General features: G+C 37.7%; 1 protein-coding gene across 1 annotated transcript in view; it reads left to right on the forward strand.

Moving 5' to 3' along the window:
• LOC132565460 (uncharacterized) overlaps positions 1-8,988 on the forward strand; it is a 63,746-nt gene extending 54,758 nt beyond the window's left edge. The window contains exons 2-3 of the mRNA XM_060230099.1: positions 7,661-7,729; positions 8,725-8,988. Coding sequence (XP_060086082.1) covers positions 7,661-7,729; positions 8,725-8,988 — 333 coding nt within the window. The remainder of the gene's footprint in view (positions 1-7,660; positions 7,730-8,724) is intronic.
• The last annotated feature ends 16,546 nt before the right edge of the window (positions 8,989-25,534 follow it).

The raw sequence follows: 25,534 nt of genomic DNA on the forward strand, positions 1-25,534 counted from the left end.
CATATTTAACCCTAGTTTTATTTAATTTGAGTATAGTTTATGTGCCTTAAAACGTCAATAAATTTTCTTTAGTAACACCTGTAAAAAATGTTGTCTGTCTTGGTTATGGTGTCAATGACACTTTCCTGATAATCCAGATCTGTATGGTGCCTCGGTTAATATCATGTCAGAGTTACTTCAGCCAATGGCTGTTGTGTTTCTCTGTCTGATATTTCTTTCGGATGTCATATTAAAGCGATCGTCACTCCTTTTCTGAGGACATTGTCTTAACAAGACTGGTCTAAAAGCAATGGTCCGTTGCTATATATATATACAGTACTAGACGTGCTTTACTCTATAGTACCTTGTATACAACTGTCAAACGCCCTTCCATTGTAGGAGCCGCTAGTATGACCTTAGCTGTTTATTCTAGAAAGTATCGTAAAAGACTCTTTCTTCCCTGAGCTGAAAGTAGAAGAGGTCCTGACCGTTGTTCAGCCACTACATTCAGGGTTCGTCCAACAAAATTTCACGTATGTTTTCTCTTACAAAAAAGGATTCATATTGCCAGGCGCAAAACATCTTAGTCATGCGGATGAGGTCATCTGGAACAGGAAGTCCAAGAGTAAGATGTCAAGATTTAAGATTAGATGTTCGGATGGCGACGCTATTCCGCCATTGAGTCGGATGCTGAGAATTAACCGTGGTCTAGGGTGCCCTCTACACATGTCTATGTAGTTTAAGTGTATAATTTTATCGCCAAAATAGCGCAAGTCACCTACAAATTGAATAGAGGTCATGTTCCGGTCTTATGATACGACCGTCTATAAAAAATTAAATATACACTTGTCTATCTTTCCAGTTATAGTTTAGGTCTATAGACCTATATGATAGAATGCTTATAGTTATTAAACATGGAAACATATCGAACTGTAGTAGAAACATATCAGATGTACATGTATATCTAAATATTGACATTTCCACAATTAGTTTGAATGTCTTCAATAGCTTACCATATAGATATCAAACTTTTTTTAACGTTTGTGATTTTAACATTGGAAATTGCTCGTCCAGATAAAGAGGTTCTTAAGTTGAATCCTGAACCATGCATGATCCTCGTGTGATGGAGCTGTATAGGGGCCATTAATTTGTCGATCTACATAGCAAGGTTGTCACATTTGTTGTACACTGTATCTCTAAACAATCGGAAATCGAGAGCTATCCTTGTCATTCGTGCCTTGAACTGCACGGGATCGTAAAGTTATTTTTGGCTCCTAATAATTTTCGAGTTTGATAGATTATTATACGTGTATGCCGTTAAGCCTAATATTTCACCAAAGACATCTTCTATAATCAGAGGCAGTTTTCTGGGCCTAGCGAATGACTCATGGCATTAACGTACTGGTATTATGTTCGAGAAAAGCAATCGATCAATTAATCGGAGTAAGGCATTTGATTTCATTCTCGCCTTTCGACTCGGTAAAGATTGACACTAAATACAACTCCATGATAGGTTCTGGAATGTCCTCAGATTCAACGAGAGAGCAGACGACTATTTTAGGATGGAATTTGTCCATAACTGGGGACAATCAAACCAAACGGGCAGCTGCCAATAGTCTGTCCGTCACTACGGATCTTTTAACTACGTATAACGTACGATGGGGCGGTCCTTCAGTTTGTCATCCCAGACTAGGCTTATATAAAACATGTCAACCAGAAGTTAAGTCTTAAAAAAAGAAAGAAAGAAAAAACGCCCACTTTTAGCAAGGATCCACATCTTTCATTGCTGCAAGCTCCGCCCACCAAGCATCGCCTGTCAATTTTATTATGGAATAAAGATACAGGTATTATAGTTGAAGTCAATCTATCATTAATTGTTTATTATTATAATTCCAACAACTGCCTTAACGTAAAGCCTCGCTCACAACGGTTCATCATGTATTTCGTTATCTGACCATTTTTAATATATGGTTTAGCCTTTGTTATCTAAATCTCCGCCCATTATGTATTGCGTATTCAATAAGCACCCCCTACTGTTAATCAAAGCCTACCTATCGTTATGATAATCCATCCTATGTCAATAATGAATTAATGTAAGGCCTATTCATCGTCGGTTTATTTCAGTAAAATGTGAAACGCTTTGAATTGATTTTTGGTTGATGGTTTGGTGTAAAAGCACGAAAAACAAATACTTTAACCGAAACAAATCGTCACGCTGAATTTCTTTGGATCTGTTGATAATCACACAAAAAAATTGACGGGTTTAGTTTATGAATACTTTTTTTTAGTAAACAAGCAGTGTCACCATATAGTTTTTACTAGCCCCATAAAAAGTGAATCGACAGCTGTTTGTCAGTGGTAGGTGTCTCAGTAGGTTTCAGATCTATAAAAAATGCTACATTGGAACTCTTCTTTTACCGCGACAGGATAGTTGATTTGGCCGATACACACTATAGAAGTGAGGAACACGTTACCAACCGTCCAATATCTAACTAAAAATAAATATTTCTTTTTCAATGGAAACATTCAGCAATAATTTAAACAGCCAATTAGTCACACTGTTATAGATCAAACAGAGAGTATTCAGGTGTAGAAATATTACAACCAACTTTAATTTACACTCGATTTACCAGTGATATTAAAACCATTCTTTAGAAACGCCTGGGACTTAAATACTTCGTTTGAGTAGGATTTCGGAATTGATTTTTGCTGTGATGTTAAATAGAGTCCTGCGTGAAACGAGCCGTTTAAGTTGTACTTGTGTCAGAGACAACAAACACATATCACCGTGAGAGTTCTCACTGTAATACATCCAAGCTATCTAGCATCCATATTGCTCATGGACAGTTACAACTTAAATCAATAAAATTTCTACTTTCCATTGGTACAGTATGTACCAACAAGTGTACTGCTACAAAAGTCCCTTGTTATCACTCGACATGCAACTTGGCACTTTTCGCCAGCTGACCAATAACAACCAAACATTTTGGTATCCATCGTAACTGATTACATTAATTGTTTCAGTTCAGTGTTATATGTCACGACTTTCAGAATACATTTGTACTTGTTTAAGGAGAAATGGCTATTCTTTTCACAGTCTTTATCTTAGGTCCCACGTTTAAAACTAATGTCTGCCCAAAATACATGTATTAACGAAAAAAGATTTACAAGGGGAATCAGCCCAGATGTTCCGAAATGGTAAGCGTCTTCTGCTTCATCGACGACACCCAAACTGTTAATCTTTGTCAACCCAAGAAAGAAATACATGTGTCCAAAGGAGAACCAGGGTTAGAAAACAAAAAAACCAGCCACAAAAAAGGCTCAAGAAAGCAGGGTTTATCCCGATGACTTCCTGAGATCGACCATAAAACTTACCAATAGTCGTTATCCTGCATCTCTCGAATCTCAATTATGTTCTTCAGTTGATAGGAACACTGAAGCTAAAATAATTTTACGGCTGGAGTGAAGAAATTAAGACAACGATGACGTTTTTGGCATCGTATTCATGATGTAAGCAAAAACTAACCAATGCAATTGTGATGCTATCGCAGCACAAAGAATATCAATTTGACATTAAAGTGTTGTCTTTATTTTTACTCTTGTTTATTACCATGAACCAGGGATGGACATCATGTATATGCTGCATAAATATGATTATACGCTTTAGTCGTTTTACAACAATTGAAAAACAAGTCAGCTCAAATAAATCGCCTTTTTTGGTTCGGATTGAAGCGTCGAGAGGTCTTACGGTACGAGGAAATCGGAATACCAGCAAAAAACTCACGTGGCCGTTCAGATGACCCCAATTCCTTTTCATATCCGCTCGGGGAAACGAACCCGGGACGTCCAGATGAAAGGCGCCAGCCGATCACTCATCAACGTTCGGTGCACCTCTTTATCACTAGAGTGTCACTGTCACATGTATCATTCAGCTCCCTTTGTCATCAGCAATTTTCGTCTCACACTTGTGCCTTTGTCACCCCTCAGCAATTTATGTCCTCTGACAGTGATGTCGTTTGGCATTCTTCATCAACATACGTTTCTGTCAAAGATTGATCAATAACTGAACATAAAACACACCCTTTGATTATTTATTAGTTCTCTCTTGTTGAGATAACAATTTGAAAGTAAAAGAAACCGAAAGTCATTGCAAAATTATTGCAAAACTATAATAAATTCCCCAATTTTATTGATATTTAGAATCTTCTGTTACTGTTCCATTGATCAACCACAGAGGAAGATGCCTGGTTTGATAATCACTAGTCATAACAATAATAACTCTGACGGTTTACAACAACGTACAGGTACAGGAAATAACCACAGTTCTCCCGCATTAAAGGGATGGAAATAGTTCGTTAAAGAGGAAAATAATGGAGGCCACAGTTGGCATCAATAGTCACTTCCTGTTTCAAAAATCGATTTCCGGTCAAAGACCATCATCGTCAGTATTGAAGTGATTATGTGACCGTACCGGTCCAATTTTCTGATTGTTTACTCGCCATGTTAAGGAAATAAGCAATCAGCCTTTGGCAGTCACGTGACCGTAGATTTGCCTCAACGTGACAAATGTAACATGTGTTTGATGGCAAAACATCGTGCCTTCGCCGAACGACATAGACAAGAGAGACAACCCTAAGAAAACTCTGCTTTGAACAAAACTAACTCGATTTCTCCACGAACAAAACTAACTCGATTTCTCCACGAACAAAACTAACTCGATTTCTCCACGAACAAAACTAACTCGATTTCTCCACGAACAAAACTAACTCGATTTCTCCACGAACAAAACTAACTCGATTTCTCCACGAACAAAACTAACTCGATTTCTCCACGAACAAAACTAACTCGATTTCTCCACGAACAAAACTAACTCGATTTCTCCACGAACAAAACTAACTCGATTTCTCCACGAACAAAACTAACTCGATTTCTCCACGAACAAAACTAACTCGATTTCTCCACGAACAAAACTAACTCGATTTCTCCACGAACAAAACTAACTCGATTTCTCCACGAACAAAACTAACTCGATTTCTCCACGAACAAAACTAACTCGATTTCTCCACGAACAAAACTAACTCGATTTCTCCACGAACAAAACTAACTCGATTTCTCCACGAACAAAACTAACTCGATTTCTCCACGAACAAAACTAACTCGATTTCTCCACGAACAAAACTAACTCGATTTCTCCACGAACAAAACTAACTCGATTTCTCCACGAACAAAACTAACTCGATTTCTCCACGAACAAAACTAACTCGATTTCTCCACGAACAAAACTAACTCGATTTCTCCACGAACAAAACTAACTCGATTTCTCCACGAACAAAACTAACTCGATTTCTCCACGAACAAAACTAACTCGATTTCTCCACGAACAAAACTAACTCGATTTCTCCACGAACAAAACTAACTCGATTTCTCCACGAACAAAACTAACTCGATTTCTCCACGAACAAAACTAACTCGATTTCTCCACGAACAAAACAACTTACATTTTCAATTTTTTGTTTCGATTTCGAACTCATGCGACAATGAGCTCTCGTGAAATGATAACATCGAAATATAATGCTTGATAGAGTTTTTTTAAAATCTTGTAAACCTCTAAAGCTAAAGGCAAATACACGAAGATAAGGAAAAGTGCGAAGTGGGAAAAAGGCAAAACTACTCTTGCACAGATAAAAGTAAAAGAAGGTATTTGTTATATGTACAATTCGTTAGATTCTGATCGATGTAGTTCTCAAAACAACCATCATTCCTTTACTTGTGTCAGGAAACCTAATTTTCCAAGTCGGATAACATTTTTTCTGTTGTCCTTTTCTCCTATTCTAAACTACGTTATTTGTATTCTTTCCTCAAACAGATTTTCAATCGAATACAATCAACTGTTCGAAAGCATCCGCGATTTTTTTCATAACAGTCAGTATATTGGTAATAAATGGTATTTGTGGACAGAATAATAATAAGTAAAACCAGAATTGATGGTAAAGCAGCGTTCAAAGGCATCAGAAATCTGAACAGAGATAAACATGTATCTCCACTGGTAGTTTGAGTTCATGGTTACTTACATGTACAATAGGAAGATTTAGGAAAAAGGGTTTCATATGAAGATAAAGAATATAGATTGAAATTAATCCAGGAAAGTCTGTTTTTTGTACACGTGAATGGCTACACCATCCCATGACGTCATCGTTCCGATTCTCGTGTTTTGTACACGTGAATGGCTACGCCATCGTATCAGGTCTTTGTACTATTTTTCGTGTTTTGTACACGTGGAGTCTGCCACATCTCGCTTAGTACCATGATTCTGTATCGTGTTAATTCTTTGAAGATCAATAGAAAAGCCACATGTTCTCCAATAACAAGTGAACATGCTCCTTTAGGAAACAAACGTCTAAGGACATTGCCAATTCGTTGTATTGCTGAGACGCTGCTCTAATTCATGCCAGCTCTCCGGAACGGGGAATACGACACTGTTTATCATATATAGCAGTTGACTGGAGGGACGTAGGATGACCATAAAGCTGTATGTCCTGTCTACCTGATATCTTGTGACTGGCTTGGACATAATCATAACGCGATATGCAATGCATTCTCTTTACAAGACAAGAAAAAAGGATTTTATCTTGTTTTTGAAGATATCAGGAACTAGACGGAACATAACCGTTATAAAGTACTTTATCTTCTTTACAGAATATCATCGGACGAGAGGGAGGGGCGTACGTGTATCAATAAAGCAGATTATGATATTCATGGTATACCGAGGGACGGGATTAGACATACGTGCAGACATCTAACATGTTATCGACAGAGCCGGATAACGAGGGACGGGTGTGGGAAGCTATATCATTTTAACCTCTGTACGGTATATCCTGTGACGGGAGGGTTGGAGGGAGGGAGGGAGGGGGTACTTTTAAAGCTCTATACGATATAGTCTGTCACGGGAGGGAGGGGGCTTAAGGTGCATGTATTAAAGCTCTATTCGGTATATTCTGTCACGGGAGGGAGGGAAGGAGTGAATGGGGTGGGGTGTGGGTGGGGGTATTTAAGCTCTGTACGATCAGGCTTTTGTACAAACATCAAAGTACATGATCATTATGCACATTTTCTTCTTTACCAGATCAGGACGTAGTGCAACATCTTAATACGAATCTTAATTTTCTATAATCAACGGTTCGTTAAGATAAATACGTATAGTGCAATGTCAGTAAACTGGATAGATAGACATGTCGATATAATCTATTGCTTGTCTCGCAATAATTGGTTTTTAAGATCACGCGACATGCTTGTTACTACTATATATAATGACATAAGTGTAATAAGTAATCCCCAAGCTTAGCTAACGCCTCGATAATCTCAAACCCATTTAATCATCTAACTTAAATTCAAATTATGCCTGCCAACATATCCAGTTTTTTTCCAGATTTCTTGATAAAGTTACACCGTCAGATTCGGCACGGAGCTGTCATTTATAGTTCTATAAATACCGATATAATGTTTTTGTATAGTTATCTTCATGTTTCTATGACAACATTTGAATGTCTACATTGAATTCTGATTTTGTAATTCCGCTATAGAAGCTGTTCTATGTTTTCCTGAGATTCAGTTCTCAACTTGTTTCTTTTAAAATGGCCTTGATACATGTAAATCAAAGATGTACTTTACCCTTGTTTTACAGGACAAGTTGTTGGCGAAGATAGACGACCACGAACACAGCAATACGAAGATTCCGAAAGAAGACGAAGAGGTTAGTAAAATACATGATAGACTATGTCAGATGCTGACGATATAGGAAATACACACGTTTCTATATCTGTCTACGTTTAATTAGAATTTATATCACAATGAAATATGTTAGTCACAAAATCCGCGGACACACACAATTGTTGTTTACATGAGATGTATGTATTCTTACCTGTAGTACGCCGATGACGTAGTACACATCACACAACCTATACATGACTCCTCTTATACATGGTGTTGTATTGTCCCGAAAGTAGATCTATATGTCACAAACAATGAGTATGATCCACAAATAAAAATCAAAGCAGAATCTAAGTCGCAACCTTTTTCAGTCGCACGGTCTATTAGCTGGTGATAAACCAGATGAATTTGAAGCCCCAGAAAATAAATATCACTTGAGGTATATATAATTTAAGACACACAATGATCATGGCGGAATACGGACTCACCTCTTCCCACACTGACCCAGAGGTACATGATATTGTGTTTTAATCAAGTGATATTTTGTCTCCCACAAGACATTCTTTGGTCCACTGTCGACTTTATCTTCTACCTCAGAATCGAATCGTAAAAATACCTAGATTAGACATTACAAACATTTCGATGTGTGTCTAAGCCAGTGTTTATTTATATTTGAAGTCAATAAAGCCTGCTGCCCACAAGGCAAAAATGGTCGCTTTCTACCGACTCAACGAGGGGAGATATCTTTAGTAATATATAAGTCATATCCTTCAAACTAAACTGAATAGTATTTCCCTTTCAAAACTGAAGTGGCAGCAAATCAAGTAACGAGATTTAATACCGACTGGATCACTGAGTCTTCAGTGTCGCCAACTGATTTTACGAAGGTACAACAGAATTGCTTGTCTGTCATTGACGGCAGTTAGAAAGAAATGTCTGTTTTTTTCTCCTCAAAATCCATTTTCTTCCAATCTAGTTTGCCTTTGATGTCACATCTAAGTATCCCGTATATGTAATTATAACGTTCATACATTACAGTGTGTGATATGTATGGCTGCCAAGGCAACGATGCAGACCTACCCATGCGAGCACAAGGTCGTGTGCCGGAAGTGCTTTGTCAAGACCATTCAGACAGCGATTGCGCAGAGGTCACTGCCACTCCGGTGCGTCATTTGCCGGAGTCAAATTCTCAAACTTCGCCAAGTGTCATCAGGTAGCAAAAAGAAGTCGAAACCCCAGAAATCGCTTGGCCACAAACTATTCACACGAACGCCAATACAACTACCCTTGTGTACGAATTAATGAAAGGGTGGCCACTGGCGCTCCACGGACCAATCAAACAGGTGCTGACACACCTCACGGACCAATCAAATTACAGGTAGTATTGAGGAAGTGTAAATATCACCAATTGTTTAATGTATATGTAGACGTAGCAGCAATAATATCGCAGGGCCATATAACTTCCGGTCGTTCTGTTATCATCATCATCACCATGTCAATAAGTGTGCGCAGTTCTTGTTAAAGCTACAAATGACAGACAACTTTCTACGAAAAATAATATTTCTTCTCTGCTGTTTTTATAACGAACGAGTAAATTTCTTATTTGTGTTATTTGTGTCACACGTGAGAAGCCAATTATGTCATCCTTGCCTTCCTACTGGTGTCGTTTGAGGAAAGTGCCAACAGAAGGAGTAAATCACTGAACTGAAATAACGTTCCCTGGGGCGACTATTATCGGATCAAAGATGGTATAATGTTAGACCGAGGGATGTACGAGAGGCTGGCTTTTTACTTTGGATGTTTAGTGTATGTGTGTGTGGGTGGATGTGTGCGTGAAAGAACACACAAGTAGTGTACACATGTGTGGTGGGCATGATCGCCTCAAAAAGTGTTATTATATGAATTTCCAACACTTCTTAAATATTTCTGACACGAAGAGCATATGGATCGTAACTGAAATGGCTATGTGACACCAGAAACCGTACGCATCCAGGGACATCTAACTGAGCAGTGTGAGAATAGTTCTGGAATACACATACCTGCAACATACGTGTAAAATGTCTTCTATCTTTTCGACTATTGAGATAGAAGATTATATAAACAAGAACAGATTTGTGTTCGAGTGAATCTAGAGTACTAGTTGACCGTATAGACACACAGCTACCCATCACTTCATCGCTTCCCTAACGTTTTGTAAAGGGAAACTGCTTTGCTGTATAAAGTTTTTGACATTGGAATATTCCTCGCCCATAATCGGTAAAGCTGTAATTGGTTTCCTCGTCCACACAGTTGATAACAACTACTAACTGTTCGTTTGCATTCGATAACCATGGTCAAATACTCGTCTAAACCTAGCCTCATTGGCTTCTGTCGGCATCCCTTAGATACGACCATGAGCAAGATGTGACTAGATGTTGCTTCCGGAGAGGCGTTTCCTCCACGTGCGCATTATTGTGATGGTTGAATATAATAACAAAACTGTTATGCAATTTGTAAGTAATATTTGCAGGGTCTGTTTTCATGTATTTGCTTTACTCAGTTATGCGTATTTACTTTGTGCGCTTGACTGAACTTCGAATTCTGGTATTTCTTGAATGGTTTTTAATAGTATCATGTTAAATTAATTTATACTGTTGTTATACAGCTGTCTTTAAAACATCTTTGCTTTCGCTTGTTAAATTTTTTAACTGATAAAACAGTTTGCTTTTCTAAGTGCTAAAAGGTACGTAAATGATCAATTTATTTTCCTAGATTATTTGTTATTTGTTGTGTTCCGCATCATGAACAAGGCTTGATTACATTAATTTATGATCACGTCGTTATTATGATATTTATTCAACATAGCAATATCGGTATTGTAAATGTTGTCAGAATATAACGATACATTCCTCTTATATCAATAGTACAAGCCTTGTGTACAGAATTTACCATATTGACATCCTATATATATTCATACGTTACACGTATAAATCATTTTTATGAAAAAAAACATGGTTATTTGGGTTTCTTATTTATCTATGAAATAACTTATACCGGACGTAAAAATGTTTCCGTTTTCGTTTAGTGCATACTTATAATTTTGCCGTTTTCAGTTATAGAACTATTATCCATGTCTGGTTTTGAGCAGGTTAATGAGTTCATTTTCATTTTTAAGCAATAATAATGGATGTGATAGGGTGAACATTTCATGATACTTCGTGTATACTCCCACTTCGTACCGAAAGGATTACCATGCAAGGGAGATAATCGCATAACGGACAAATTGACGACAGTATTTTGAAACAATAAGAAATATTAAAAACTGGAAGAAGCCCTTACTATGTACAGTCTTCATTGATATTATATATATGTCACATTGTATCACTTTCCTTAGACGTATGCACCATAGACTTTTTCTACATATTTTAATGGAAATCATATACAACACTCCCCTGATAGAAGCGTCAATCATAGACACGCCCAGTTTAGACCACGCCCATTGTGGGCGGGCTCTTACATCTCTACAAAATGTTGTCTTTCATAAAGTCTGCGATATTTTATTATCCAATATATAAGATAATTTTATTCCTCGAAAACTATTTCAGTATTTATACATTAACCAAATTCAGACTGTTTTGTTGGATTTGAATTTTCAAGTGTTGATCTAAACTTCATTGAAATAGTTTTTTAATGGTTTAATCATCAAAAGTTTCTGTTCGTAATTATGACTTGAAGTCGCGATATTAATGCATGAAGTCATTTAAACTGAAAAGAGTTGTGTTCCATGCGTCCAACTGTATCGATGTGAAATATAAACAAATCCACTCTTGGTGTATTACTACATGTGTTTGTTTGAAGAACTGTACCGGAAGTAGTCAAAACGGAACTGGCGTCATTGGAACGGAACTGACGTCAGTAAACTAGAATCTTGTTTTGTTACGTATATATGTACAACATGTCATATCATGTGATAAATATGAAGTCATGGGTCATGATGGTCACAAACAAAGTATGCAATTAATATTAGCCTCTGTGTACCCGCGATCACGTGAGACTTTATAGGAAAAACTTATAAGCCTGGGGAATTGTAGATGGAAGTGACGTAATCAAAAACTCTCTGGTGAGCTTATCTTCTCACGATTTCTCGGACAAGTCTGGAGTTGGCTGTAGGACTTTGATGTTTATTATGACAGTTTATATTTGACTTTCCAATTAGACCAAACAGGAGACAGAATAACCAAAGTCTTCAATATCAAATACAGTACCATTTGGCTTCCTGTTCCTCTATGCCACCTAACCATAAGTTATAATGATAATGAGAATTGCACCATTATTATGTCTACAGATCATTATCAAATCGAGATAGAGGGAACACAGAGGTCTCAACTCGAGATAGCGGGAACACAGAGGTCTCACTGTAGTTTATTTATGTACATGTATGGAGCAGATTAAAGAACATTAGAACAAAAATTATCATTGTTGTGCTATTTTTAAATAAAGGTAACAGAAAGTACGCAACGAGTGTGACTTTCTCACCAAGTGATAATATAGCGCCGCGGGGCAATAAATGACGAGACGTTTCGATGGAATGGCATCGAATGTACGCAAAAATCACATTCAACTATGATCACGTTGGTAACATATTGTTCATGCAAACGACAACGACATATGATTCAATAGTAATGAATTATTCGATGGAGAAAATCACACCCCTTCATGTAAATGACGGGTGACGTGTTGTTTTGTTTAATCGACATTGAGTTTTAATTAAGCTCCTATGGACATACTGGTATTCTTGTATTGTAATTAAGCAGTTACTTCCCATTGTCAAGTTTAAATCAAGGATTAAGGTCGAGTTCATCAAATGAAAAATAGAGAGTGTGTGAGGGATATTGTTACAGTTTCTACCTGTACTGCTTCATGGATGGACAACACTCGCCATAGCAACAGAAATCAAAAGCATTGCTTTGTACATGCCGGTACATTTTTTGTATCACACTGCAATTTACGATAATGACAATAACACAACAATCTCTAAGGAGATTTAAAACTACGATCTTAAGCTTGCAATAGGAACGATTTTGTTTGTTAAAAACATTCTTGAAGATATTTTTGCAAGGTGATATAATATATTTTCTTTCAAAAAAATGACACTCACTCTCCAACAACTGAAAACATATTACAAGATTTTAAGACCGGTCTTTGTAACTATCTAGGGCTTGTCACATATGGCTCGATGTCTTTGATGTATGGAACGCTTAGCTTCCACTCTTTTTTAGTCCAGAAACTTTATCATAATCATATTAACAGCGTCAAGTGTTGCTAAAGGGTTGATACTTCTCAAGAATGCGCAACACGAGTGATGACACCAAATACACGTATGGGGAGAGGGAGGTGGAGGGAGAGGGAGAGGAGAGGGATAGGGAGATGGAGAGGGAAAAGACAATATGTGGACATTTGTACTAGCGACCCAACAGTGATTTCTGAGCAAAAGCCTCCACTATAAAGTCACGATTGGCCGAAAGTTAAACATTTCATTCCTGACACCAGTCTCATGAAATAAGAACATGCACGATTAATTAACAACGGTAGCGTATCCGTCTGGCAATTCCAGGACCACAACAGAAATAACCGTAAAAATCTTTACGACCAGAATACAAAACCACCATACAATCATTTTTATCAAATATACACAAAGACCATCATAACCTATAAACGGAAAAACTTCGTAAATAAACAAAGAGTGAAGTCCAAAAAGGCTTAACTGCAGCAATTGTCATCTTGAGGGAAAATAACAATAAACAACATAAAAAACCAAAAAACAAAAACAAAACAAAAAACAAAAACAAAAAACAAAAACAAAACAAAAACAGAAAAACAAAAACAAAAAAAAACAAAAACAAAAACAAAAACAAAAAACAAAAACAAAAAACAAAAAACAAAAATAAAAAACAAAACAAAAACAGAAAAATAAAAACAAAAAAAAAAACAAAACAAAACAAAAAACAAAAACAAAAACGCAGATTTAGGATAGAACTGAAGTTCTAATTACACAACTAGTAGAAAATTGTTACCATTTTGTTACCATTTTGTATATGTTTTGTTTTATTATCTGTTTACCATTTCGTCGCACTATTTTCGACCTTAGTGTACATAGGATTATAGTACAGCCGTAAAAGTTGATTGAATCCATACCATCTCGGACACTACATACGTCAGTGCTAAAACGCTTCACACTGGTCATTTGTCTGATGAAGGTGACCGTGCAGTCAGCAAAACGTCACACTTTAATCTTCTACTGGTTTTGTTATAAGATGAAGGTGACCGTATGGTCTCATCGAAACGTCACATTCTAAACGTCTACTAGTTGTGTTATAAGATGGAGATGGACATGTGGTCATCGAAACGTCACGCTATAATCTTCTACTGGTTTTGTTATAAGATGAAGGTGACCGTATGGTCTCATCGAAACGTCACATTCTAAACGTCTACTAGTTGTGTTATAAGATGGAGATGGACATGTGGTCATCGAAACGTCACGCTATAATCTTCTACTGGTTACGTTTTAAGATGAAGGTGACCGTGTAGTCAACAAAACGTCACATTCTAACCTTCTACTTGTCGTGTTGTTAGATGAAGGTGACCGTGTAGTTATCGAAACGTCACTCTAACCTTCTGCTGGTTGTATTTTAAGATGAAGGTGACCGTGTAGTCATCAAAACGTCACATTCTAATCTTCTACTTGTCGTGTTGTAAGATGAAGGTGACCGTGTAGTCAGCAAAACGTCACGCTATAACCTTCTACTGGTTGTGTTTTAAGGTGAAGGTGACCGTGTAGTCATCAAAACGTCACACTCTAATCTTCTACTGGTTGTGTTATAAGATGAAGGTGACCGTGTAGTCATCAAAACGTCACACTCTAATCTTCTACTGGTTGTCTTGTAAGATGAAGGTGACTGTGTTGTTATCGAAACGACACACTCTAACCTTCTACTGGTTGTGTTGTAAGATGAAGGTGACTGTGTAGTCATGGAAACGTCACACTCGAATCTTCTACTGGTTGTGTTATAAGAATTTCTATTCTATTGGCATTACCAACATGAAGAAAATGTTCAGAAATACAGATTAAGGCGGATGACATTATGTATCTCAATTTATTGCTAATGTAGATAAAACAGTATATCAGTCACATCTATATATCATGTGGTGAACTATGAGTGTAGTATGTAAAAAGTTAAGATATGTAATACTTATCCTGAATCTTTCTGGCATAACAAAACAATATACAAAGAGTAAGTGAAGTAACATCCTAGCTATATTTACAACCTTTTGACACAAACAATGTGCACCAAGTACAGTACAATGACATTGCCGTTAGAACTATCTGCCATTATAAAAACCTGTTATAGGGACGATGTCACCACATCTTATTTCTACTTTATGCTATATGGCATAACAAATACGAAACTTTGATAAGTATGTCAGAATGTATTATATGACACTACTATAATTTTCTTGTCCCGAAAAGTCGTTATAAAAATTACAAAACACACTCGCGTGAATAACCGTTACTCTTTAGGACAGTTTGGATATCATAAGTTGCAGCAGGGGCTCTTTTCATACTCTGTTCCTTTTTTACTTTATAAGACTCTTATTTATTCGACACTGGTCTCTTTTAATGTTAAACGAGTAATTGTAATCCTCAGAAAATGTTTTTTTTTTCTGTATATAGCTGTACCGACGGGATTCTTTTGGAGTTGTATGTATTTATATCTGTGATACCAAATCACTTCCTCGGAACTTTCTTTACTATGTGAGGAGTACCCGACACTGGGATTGATTCAATGTGTTACTTTAGGAGTTTTACGGTAGCCTCTGGACTTTAATTTACGGGTGGATGACGCCCTCGTTTATCTTTGAAGCAGTTATTTCCATCTCCCAGTTTTAGTGAATTATGAACAACGTTGTCTTTTATGGCCATTAAAAAAGATCTCCTGCGAACGCGATTTCTTTTTCTGTTGAGTGTAAATGAATATGTAAAATGAAGTTTTCTACTTTTTTTTTTACTAACACTGCCCTTTCCCTGGTGCCATAGTTAATACTCACTTACCCGAATATGGTGTTACATAAATCTGTCTGTAACACAGCAAGTAATGTTAACACCTTGTACTGTAGTGTTAAATTCCATGTATGTACATGTCAACACTGCTTTGATATACCTATGTTGTTAGTGCACAGTAACATAAGAACGCCATCAATTTTACCAAAATGCTTTATTTAAGGCTAAAAGTGCCTTACGCATTTACTGTTTGCTGACCAAATGAAATATGATGTGTGTCAAACAGTCTTATGTATGTCATTAAGTATGTATGGCATATACATTTATGAATTAATGCACTTCTGATATTTTTTTAATTAGGTCATATTAATTCAATCAATTAAGATACAGGTCCGAAATTTTGGAAAATAATCCCGACGTTTCAGAATTTCGAAAAAAGAATACTTCATTTTTTTTTACCAATATTGCAGTTAAGTACTTTTAGAATTAACCTCTCCAGCAATGTACTGAATACGATAGGTATGTTATTATACCCACAGATATAACATCCAACATCGTTACATTTCATGGATACAAAAGAACTAGACTTGCTTATGATGAACGAAGCGTTACCTACATATCATCCATTTTTTTTGGAAACCGTAATAATGGTACATCATGCTTCAGTATCATGATAATTAATGAGAAAGATGCGGACATCCCTCGTTTATAAGGATTTCCAAAATAACATCATTAGCGTTTTATTTCTTGTTCGTCTTACTGTTTAACAAAGCCCGATCGGTTTCTTCCTACAATTTTCAGAACTTTCAAATTAGGGTTACAGTCTGAGAGACTGTTTGCTCTGTGGAGTTAATAGTATGTGGATTTTCAAGAGCTCCAAAACAGCTTTCTAAAATGAGATGTTAGGCGAAATCAGTGTGATCCCTTCGAACGTGGTCGAGAGACAGAATATTCATAATCATTCACTGAAAGATTATATGTTTGTATCCAAACAACGTAAATCTAATTATTAGTTTACAAGAAAAAGAGTGCACGTGACTGCATATTACCAGCGAAGCAAACGAAATATCGGATAAGAGAACACGTGTTTTTCGTGCAGTGAAAATGACCATTTTTGATGACAGACATCAAAGAAAACATTAAAATCAAGAAAAGCTTTTCAAAAGTAGCCACACAATAATGAGTATCACTACAGACTCCTTCGCTATTTCTCATTTGCGTGAATAAAAAACAAATATTCGTACAAAAAAGCTGTCAAGGTAGCGCGATACCTGAAATTCACGTGTCTATCCATCCTGCATGTTTATTTTTTTGTGGGAGGGGCCTCGAAATATGAAATGCTTTCTTGTCAGGTCCAAATGTGGTGTTGCCTCGAACGCATAGTGCAGCTGGATCAACATGTCGTTTTAAACAAATCATGTAGGAAAAGAGCATAGCTATAACAGGAAACAGGGTGAGGGCAGAGTCAATATTTTGGGAGGAAACAACCTTCTATATACTGACACGGTACAATACAAGTCAATATAGTGTGTCGCAAAGCATTTCCGATGATTTGATTTTGACTTTAACATATTCTATTTGTTCATAAATTTGTCCAATATAACAAATAGGATTAGGCACAAGTTATCACAACTTAGAGACGTCAACATTTCCATTTCGACACCAGTTATACCAATACCAAACCAAACGATATTTAAATATCATACCGATGTTGGCATCCTTGTGAAAATATTTACTGGTATTTTCTTATCTGTCTGCAAAATAGTGTGGTATGATAATAAGTATAAAATTTCGTGAAAATGAGTCTCAAAATCAATTTCACTTTGAGACACATTGATGTGTGACAATAGCATAATACAAACCACGTCCATCGCATTTACAGAATTATATTTGAAATCAAGGACACAGAAAGCCTTTCTTTATCAGTCGCTTACCTGCTGCAAGGAAACAAGCATGCACAACTTTTCAAAAAGTTGCTGTTTGCTACGCTGTCCGATTTCCCTATTGTACATTTTCACTGTCTAGATATTATCAACCCTGATAATCCAACATATTTCGCAGCTGATTTGATATCCACGGGTTTGTTTGCTTTGTCACAATTCAGTGCATGGTCTCCACAGATTACAAACAGCCTGTAGGGAGTAAAGAGATGCAGGTTAATCCAGAAAAGTATATTTGGATTTGGAAGTTTTGTGGTAGGCACTGGGATACCCTTTTAACCATTTCATCCTCCGTTTATTTCTCTTTTGATATGGGCGAATTTTGAACGATATCATTCATCTTTGTTAAAAAAGTTCTCAAAACGATAGAACGCAAATATTCCTTCAGTTGGAATGGCGTATGGTAGTGTACACTACAGAAAAACAAATTATTTTATAGGAAAGAAATGATGAGAAGAGATGATTGATAAAAAAGGATTTTGGGGTTCAATTTCACTTTTTATGCAAAAAATATCACAATGAGACTGTAACCCTGATTTGATAATACTAAGAATGATATCAAGAAATTTTGAAAAAGTTGACCCACTAGACAAACCAGACTGCTCTAAAGTTTAGAAATCAAATCTAAACGCGTAACTGTTACAAATAATCAAAACTATATTTATAACGATTTTTAACTTCTTTCAAATTTTCGCTGAAAAAAAAATCAGTAATAGAACATGTGCAATTTTTTCAAAGTTTCTGAAAAGGATTGATAACTGTATGAAAGACACGTACGTGAATAAAACTTCTTACTGCAAATTAAGAGTAAGGTTGAGTAGAGCAAAACAATATATTTTGCAAAACTGTTGTTTGTTATTCAATGGTCAACAGTAGTTGATTACAAGAAAAGCAATATGATAACATTTTAATATTAATATGGAATAAAATAGAATTGTGAAAATAGTTTTCTAATTAGTGTAAAGCTTTTAATGAATGGTCGTGTACATTTAATTACTTTATAGTGGCACGATAATGTTCATGCAGGCTTACTTTAACATTAATCAACCAACAGGACTACTGGGCCTGTTTAGTGATATAACAACAGGACTACTGGATCCGTTTAGTGATATAACAACAGGACTACTGGGCCTGTTTAGTGATATAACAACAGGACTACTGGGCCTGTTTAGTGATACAACAACAGGACTACTGGGCCTGTTTAGTGATACAACAACAGGACTACTGGGCCTGTTTAGTGATACAACAACAGGACTACTGGGCCTGTTTAGTGATACAACAACAGGACTACTGGGCCTGTTTAGTGATACAACAACAGGACTACTGGGCCTGTTTAGTGATACAACAACAGGAATACTGGGCCTGTTTAGTGATATAACAACAGGACTACTGGGCCTGTTTAGTGATATAACAACAGGACTACTGGGCCCGTTTAGTGATATAACAACAGGACTACTGGGCCCGTTTAGTGATACAACAAAAGGACTACTGGGCCCGTTTAGTGATATAACAACAGGACTACTGGGCCCGTTTAGTGATATAACAACAGGACTACTGGGCCCGTTTAGTGATACAACAACAGGACTACTGGGCCCGTTTAGTGATACAACAACAGGACTACTGGGCCTGTTTAGTGATACAACAACAGGACTACTGGGCCTGTTTAGTGATACAACAACAGGACTACTGGGCCCGTTTAGTGATATAACAACAGGACTACTGGGCCCGTTTAGTGATATAACAACAGGACTACTGGGCCCGTTTAGTGATACAACAACAGGACTACTGGGCCCGTTTAGTGATACAACAACAGGACTACTGGGCCCGTTTAGTGATACAACAACAGGACTACTGGGCCTGTTTAGTGATACAACAACAGGACTACTGGGCCCGTTTAGTGATACAACAACAGGACTACTGGGCCTGTTTAGTGATATAACAACAGGACTACTGGGCCCGTTTAGTGATATAACAACAGGACTACTGGGCCCGTTTAGTGATACAACAACAGGACTACTGGGCCTGTTTAGTGATATAACAACAGGACTACTGGGCCTGTTTAGTGATATAACAACAGGACTACTGGGCCTGTTTAGTGATATAACAACAGGACTACTGGTTACGTTTAGTGATATAACAACAGGACTACTGGGCCTGTTTAGTGATATAACAACAGGACTACTTGGCCTGTTTAGTGATATAACAACAGGACTACTGGATCCGTTTAGTGATATAACAACAGGACTACTGGGCCTGTTTAGTGATATAACAACAGGACTACTGGGCCTGTTTAGTGATATAACAACAGGACTACTGGATCCGTTTAGTGATATAACAACAGGACTACTGGGCCTGTTTAGTGATATAACAACAGGACGACTGGGCCTGTTTAGTGATATAACAACAGGACTACTGGGCCTGTTTAGTGAGATAACAACAGGACTACTGGGCCTGTTTAGTGATATAACAACAGGACTACTGGATCCGTTTAGTGATATAACAACAGGACTACTGGGCCTGTTTAGTGATATAACAACAGGACTACTGGGCCTGTTTAGTGATATAACAACAGGACTACTGGGCCTGTTTAGTGATATAACAACAGGACTACTGGATCCGTTTAGTGATATAACAACAGGACTACTAGGCCTGTTTAGTGATATAACAACAGGACTACTGGATCCGTTTAGTGATATAACAACAGGACTACTGGGCCTGTTTAGTGATACAACAACAGGACTACTGGGCCTGTTTAGTGATATAACAACAGGACTACTGGGCCTGTTTAGTGATATAACAACAGGACTACTGGGCCTGTTTAGTGATATAACAACAGGACTACTGGATCCGTTTAGTGATATAACAACAGGACTACTGGGCCTGTTTAGTGATATAACAACAGGACTACTGGGCCTGTTTAGTGATATAACAACAGGACTACTGGATCCGTTTAGTCATATAACAACAGGACTACTGGGCCTGTTTAGTGATATAACAACAGGATTACTGGGCCTGTTTAGTGATATAACAACAGGACTACTGGATACGTTTAGTGATATAACAACAGGACTACTGGGCCTGTTTAGTGATATAACAACAGGACTACTGGGCCTGTTTAGTGATATAACAACAGGACTACTGGATCCGTTTAGTGATATAACAACAGGACTACTGGGCCTGTTTAGTGATATAACAACAGGACTACTGGGCCTGTTTAGTGATATAACAACAGGACTACTGGATCCGTTTAGTGATATAACAACAGGACTACTGGGCCTGTTTAGTGATATAACAACAGGACTACTGGGCCTGTTTAGTGATATAACAACAGGACTACTGGATCCGTTTAGTGATATAACAACAGGACTACTGGGCCTGTTTAGTGAGATACCAACAGGACTACTGGGCCTGTTTAGTGAGATAGCAACAGGACTACTGGATCCGTTTAGTGATATAACAACAGGACTACTGGGCCTGTTTAGTGAGATACCAACAGGACTACTGGATCCGTTTAGTGATATAACAACAGGACTACTGGGCCTGTTTAGTGAGATAACAACAGGACTACTGGATCCGTTTAGTGATATAACAACAGGACTACTGGGCCTGTTTAGTGAGATACCAAAAGGACTACTGGATCCGTTTAGTGATACAACAACAGAACTACTGGGCCTGTTTAGTGATATAACAACAGGACTACTGGGCCTGTTTAGTGAGATACCAACAGGACTACTGGGCCTGTTTAGTGAGATACCAACAGGACTACTGGATCCGTTTAGTGATACAACAACAGGACTACTGGGCCTGTTTAGTGATATAACAACAAGACTACTGGGCCTGTTTAGTGAGATACCAACAGGACTACTGGGCCTGTTTAGTGAGATACCAACAGGACTACTGGATCCGTTTAGTGATACAACAACAGGACTACTGGGCCTGTTTAGTGAGATACCAACAGGACTACTGGATCCGTTTAGTGATACAACAACAGGACTACTGGGACTGTTTAGTGAGATACCAACAGGACTACTGGGCCTGTTTAGTGAGATACCAATAGGACAAATGGACCTGTTTAGTGAGATACCAACATGACTACTGGATCCGTTTAGTGAGATAACAAAAGGACAAATGGACTTGTTTAGTGAGATACCAACAGGACTACTGGGCCTGTTTAGTGAGATACCAACAAGACTACTGGGCCTGTTTAGTGAGATACCAACAGGACTACTTGATCCGTTTTGTGAGATACCAACAGGACTACTGGGCCTGTTTAGTGAGATACCAACAGGACTACTGGGGCTGTTTAGTGAGATACCAACAGGACTACTGGGCCTGTTTAGTGATATACCAACAGGACTACTGGATCTGTTTAGTGAGATACCAACAGGACTACTGGGCCTGTGTAGTGAGATACCAACAGGACTACTGGGCCTGTTTAGTGAGATACCAACAGAACTACTGGGCCTGTTTAGTGAGATACCAACAGGACTACTGGATCCGTTTAGTGAGATATCAACAGGACGACTGGGCCTGTTTAGTGAGATACCAACAAGACTACTGGATCCGTTTAGTGAGATACCAACAGGACTACTGGGCCTGTTTAGTGAGATACCAACAGGACTACTGGATCCGTTTAGTGAGATACCAACTAGACTACTGGATCCGTTTAGTGAGATACCAACAGGACTACTGGGCCTGTTTAGTAAGGTAACAACAGGACTACTGGATCCGTTTAGTGAGGTAACAACAGGACTACTGGATCCGTTTAGTGATGTAACAACAGGACTACTGGATCCGTTTAGTGAGGTAACAACAGGACTACTGGATCCGTTTAGTGAGGTAACAACAAGACTATTAAGAGACTTAGTATCAATGTGACGTTAGCTGTTAACGGGGCGATCAACATAACAAAAAACAACTACACATGCATGGTAAATATACAGATAACGATATAATAAGTCCACAGTGTCTACATGTGCCAAAGAACAGCCATGCTTATGTGATTATGTGAGAACATTATGTAATTAGATATAATAGTTCTTATACTGTATAAGTTGGAAAATCGTACCTTGTTAGAGGTTTTGTTTGCGCCAAAGAAGTAATTTATATACAAAGAGGAATAACTCTTGTTTAAAACGATAGGTGCAGCCGAGAAAGCTGTAAAATGTACGTGACGTGAACAGAAGGAGGAATTATCGCGTCTTAAATCCAGGTAAGAAATACAGAGAGGCTACATAAATAATATTAACATTTGAGTAAAGTACCATCAACCTTAACTAGAACTTAACTATGTGTTTGAAAGTATATATTTTTATATTTACAACTAGGCATATTTGTTGAACTATCTTATTCTTCATTGCAGAAATAATTCATGTATTTAGTAAGCCTCCTTTTATATATGAACTTGAAATATGTAATCTCCTTAGACGTATGTTTTTTTACAACCACTGGACTTTACAACATCTAACAAGTCCAGGTGACGTGTTACAGGCTACTCTGGAAAGGAGCCGAGTATTCTCGAGTTATTCCTCTTTGTATAAGCATGGCTGTTCTTTGGCATATGTAGACACTGTGGACTTATTATATCGTTATCTGTATATTTACCATGCATGTGTAGTTTTTTTTTTTGTTATGTTTATCGCCCCGTTAACAGCTAACGTCACATTGAGACTAAGTCTCTTAATAGTCTTGTTGTTACCTCACTAAACGGATCCAGTAGTCCAGTAGTCCTGTTGTTATCTCACTAAACAGGCCCAGTAGTCCTGTTGGTATCTCACTAAACAAGTCCATTTGTCCTGTTGGTATCTCACTAAACAGGCCCAATAGTCTTGTTGCTACCTCACTAAACGGATCCAGTAGTCCTGTTGTTATCACACTAAACGGATCCAGTAGTCCTGTTGGTATCTCACTAAACGGATCCAGTAGTCCTGTTGGTATCTCACTAAACGGATCCAGTAGTCTTGTTGGTATCTCACTAAACGGATCCAGTAGTCCAGTAGTCCTGTTGGTATCTCACTAAACAGGCCCAGTAGTCTTGTTGTTATATCACTAAACGGATCCAGTAGTCCTGTTGGTATCTCACTAAACAGGCCCAGTAGTCCTGTTGGTATCTCACTAAACAGGCCCAGTAGTCTTGTTGGTATCTCACTACACAGGCCCGGTAGTGTTGTTGGTATCTCACTAAACAGGCCCAGTAGTCCTGTTGGTATCTCACTAAACGGATCCAGTAGTCTTGTTGGTATCTCACTAAACAGGCCCAGTAGTCCTGTTGGTATCTCACTAAACGGATCCAGTAGTCCTGTTGGTATCTCACTAAACAGATCCAGTAGTCCTGTTGGTATCTCACTAAACAGGCCAAGTAGTCCTGTTGTTATATCACTAAACGGATCCAGTAGTCCTGTTGGTATCTCACTAAACAGGTCCATTTGTCCTGTTGGTATCTCACTAAACAGGCCCAGTAGTCCTTTTGTTATATCACTAAGCAGGTCCAGTAGCCCTGGTTTCATCTCACTAAACAGGTCCATTTGTCCTGTTGTTATCTCACTAAACGGGTCCATCGCGCGCCATCTAAGACAACTGACGATTTTTAAGAGTTCATCATGGTCTATCATATCACTTTCCTCGGTGCCCGAGAACCGTAAACCTCTCCGAGTAGGGATCTAACTATACACCTCGGGTCTTCACTAGAGTGTGTAGAACGTGATTAGATACATGTACTTATGATCTAATCAACAGGTAACAATTAAAGATAAGTGCCATATCTACACCTGATATTTGCTGTATCTATGATGTAACAAACGCTGTGGCCTTCTTGATCGTAAAACGGATCCGAATATGATGGGTTTGTCTGTAGACCATTTCATGGTGGCCATTTTTATTTCAGAAAAGGTGAATAAGTGCCATTCCAGGTCTCCTATTTGCAAGTATTTTTTCCGCGTAAAAACCTTGTCTTTTGTTGCTATGTGATTGCGTCATAGCTTGTCACGCTTGGTTTTAGACAATTACAATATCTTAAATGAACATGATCACTAATTTCAACTCACCTCACTCGGAACTGGGGTATGTCTACACGAGAAAGATAGTCTGTCTTTCAAACAATGAAGGCCCTAGTATGACCAGTTTGATCGGCAGTCAGAGCTGCTTGGGAACAAATAAAACACGATAGTGTCGGGTTAATCATGTTCATGAACAATGAGCCGTAATGTGTTTGATTTCACGACACTCCTTATTGTCTCTACAGCTGTTATCACTCTATAGGTTTTGTGCTGCTTGAAATGTTTTTCCTTAATCATTTCATGTGAAATCATATTCCATATGAAATCAATTTTTTGCATATCCACAATTTGTAAAGTTGTCGTAATAAATATGTCGATATCAATTATGGCTTTGTAAACCCCTGCCATGATGAAGAGTATATTTGTTGAGAAATTATTCATGCTGCTGGTGAAGGTTTTCTATTTTCACCTCTAATCAAGGGGTTTGACGTAAGCAGCGGATTTGATATTGGAGTTTAGTGGTTCCAATAACAAATCCACTGCCAGCAGGGCCAGATGGGAAATTCGAGCTTTTTAATTTGTTGGTTTTTGGAAAAAATCTATGATTATCATTAAGGTACTTGATTTCATTCAAAGAATTTACACAAGCAACAAATTAGAAATTTGAGTAATGAACACACTGCAAGTAGCGGGTTGGAAGTTCGAATAACGAATCCGCTGCTGATTGGGGATTCATTTTTATATCTTTCTAATTTGTGTCATTTTGTAAAACATCATATGGATATTTTCTTAGTTCATCTTTCGAAGATACAAAATATTTCATATAATACCAAAACGAATTATTCTGACCACCAGTTGTGGTAAATGACTCATTA

This window comes from Ylistrum balloti, unplaced genomic scaffold, assembly GCF_031769215.1.
Source record: "Ylistrum balloti isolate Yb309-2 unplaced genomic scaffold, AGI_CSIRO_Ybal_v1 Utg369724, whole genome shotgun sequence".
Classification (NCBI taxonomy): Eukaryota; Metazoa; Mollusca; class Bivalvia; order Pectinida; family Pectinidae; genus Ylistrum; species Ylistrum balloti.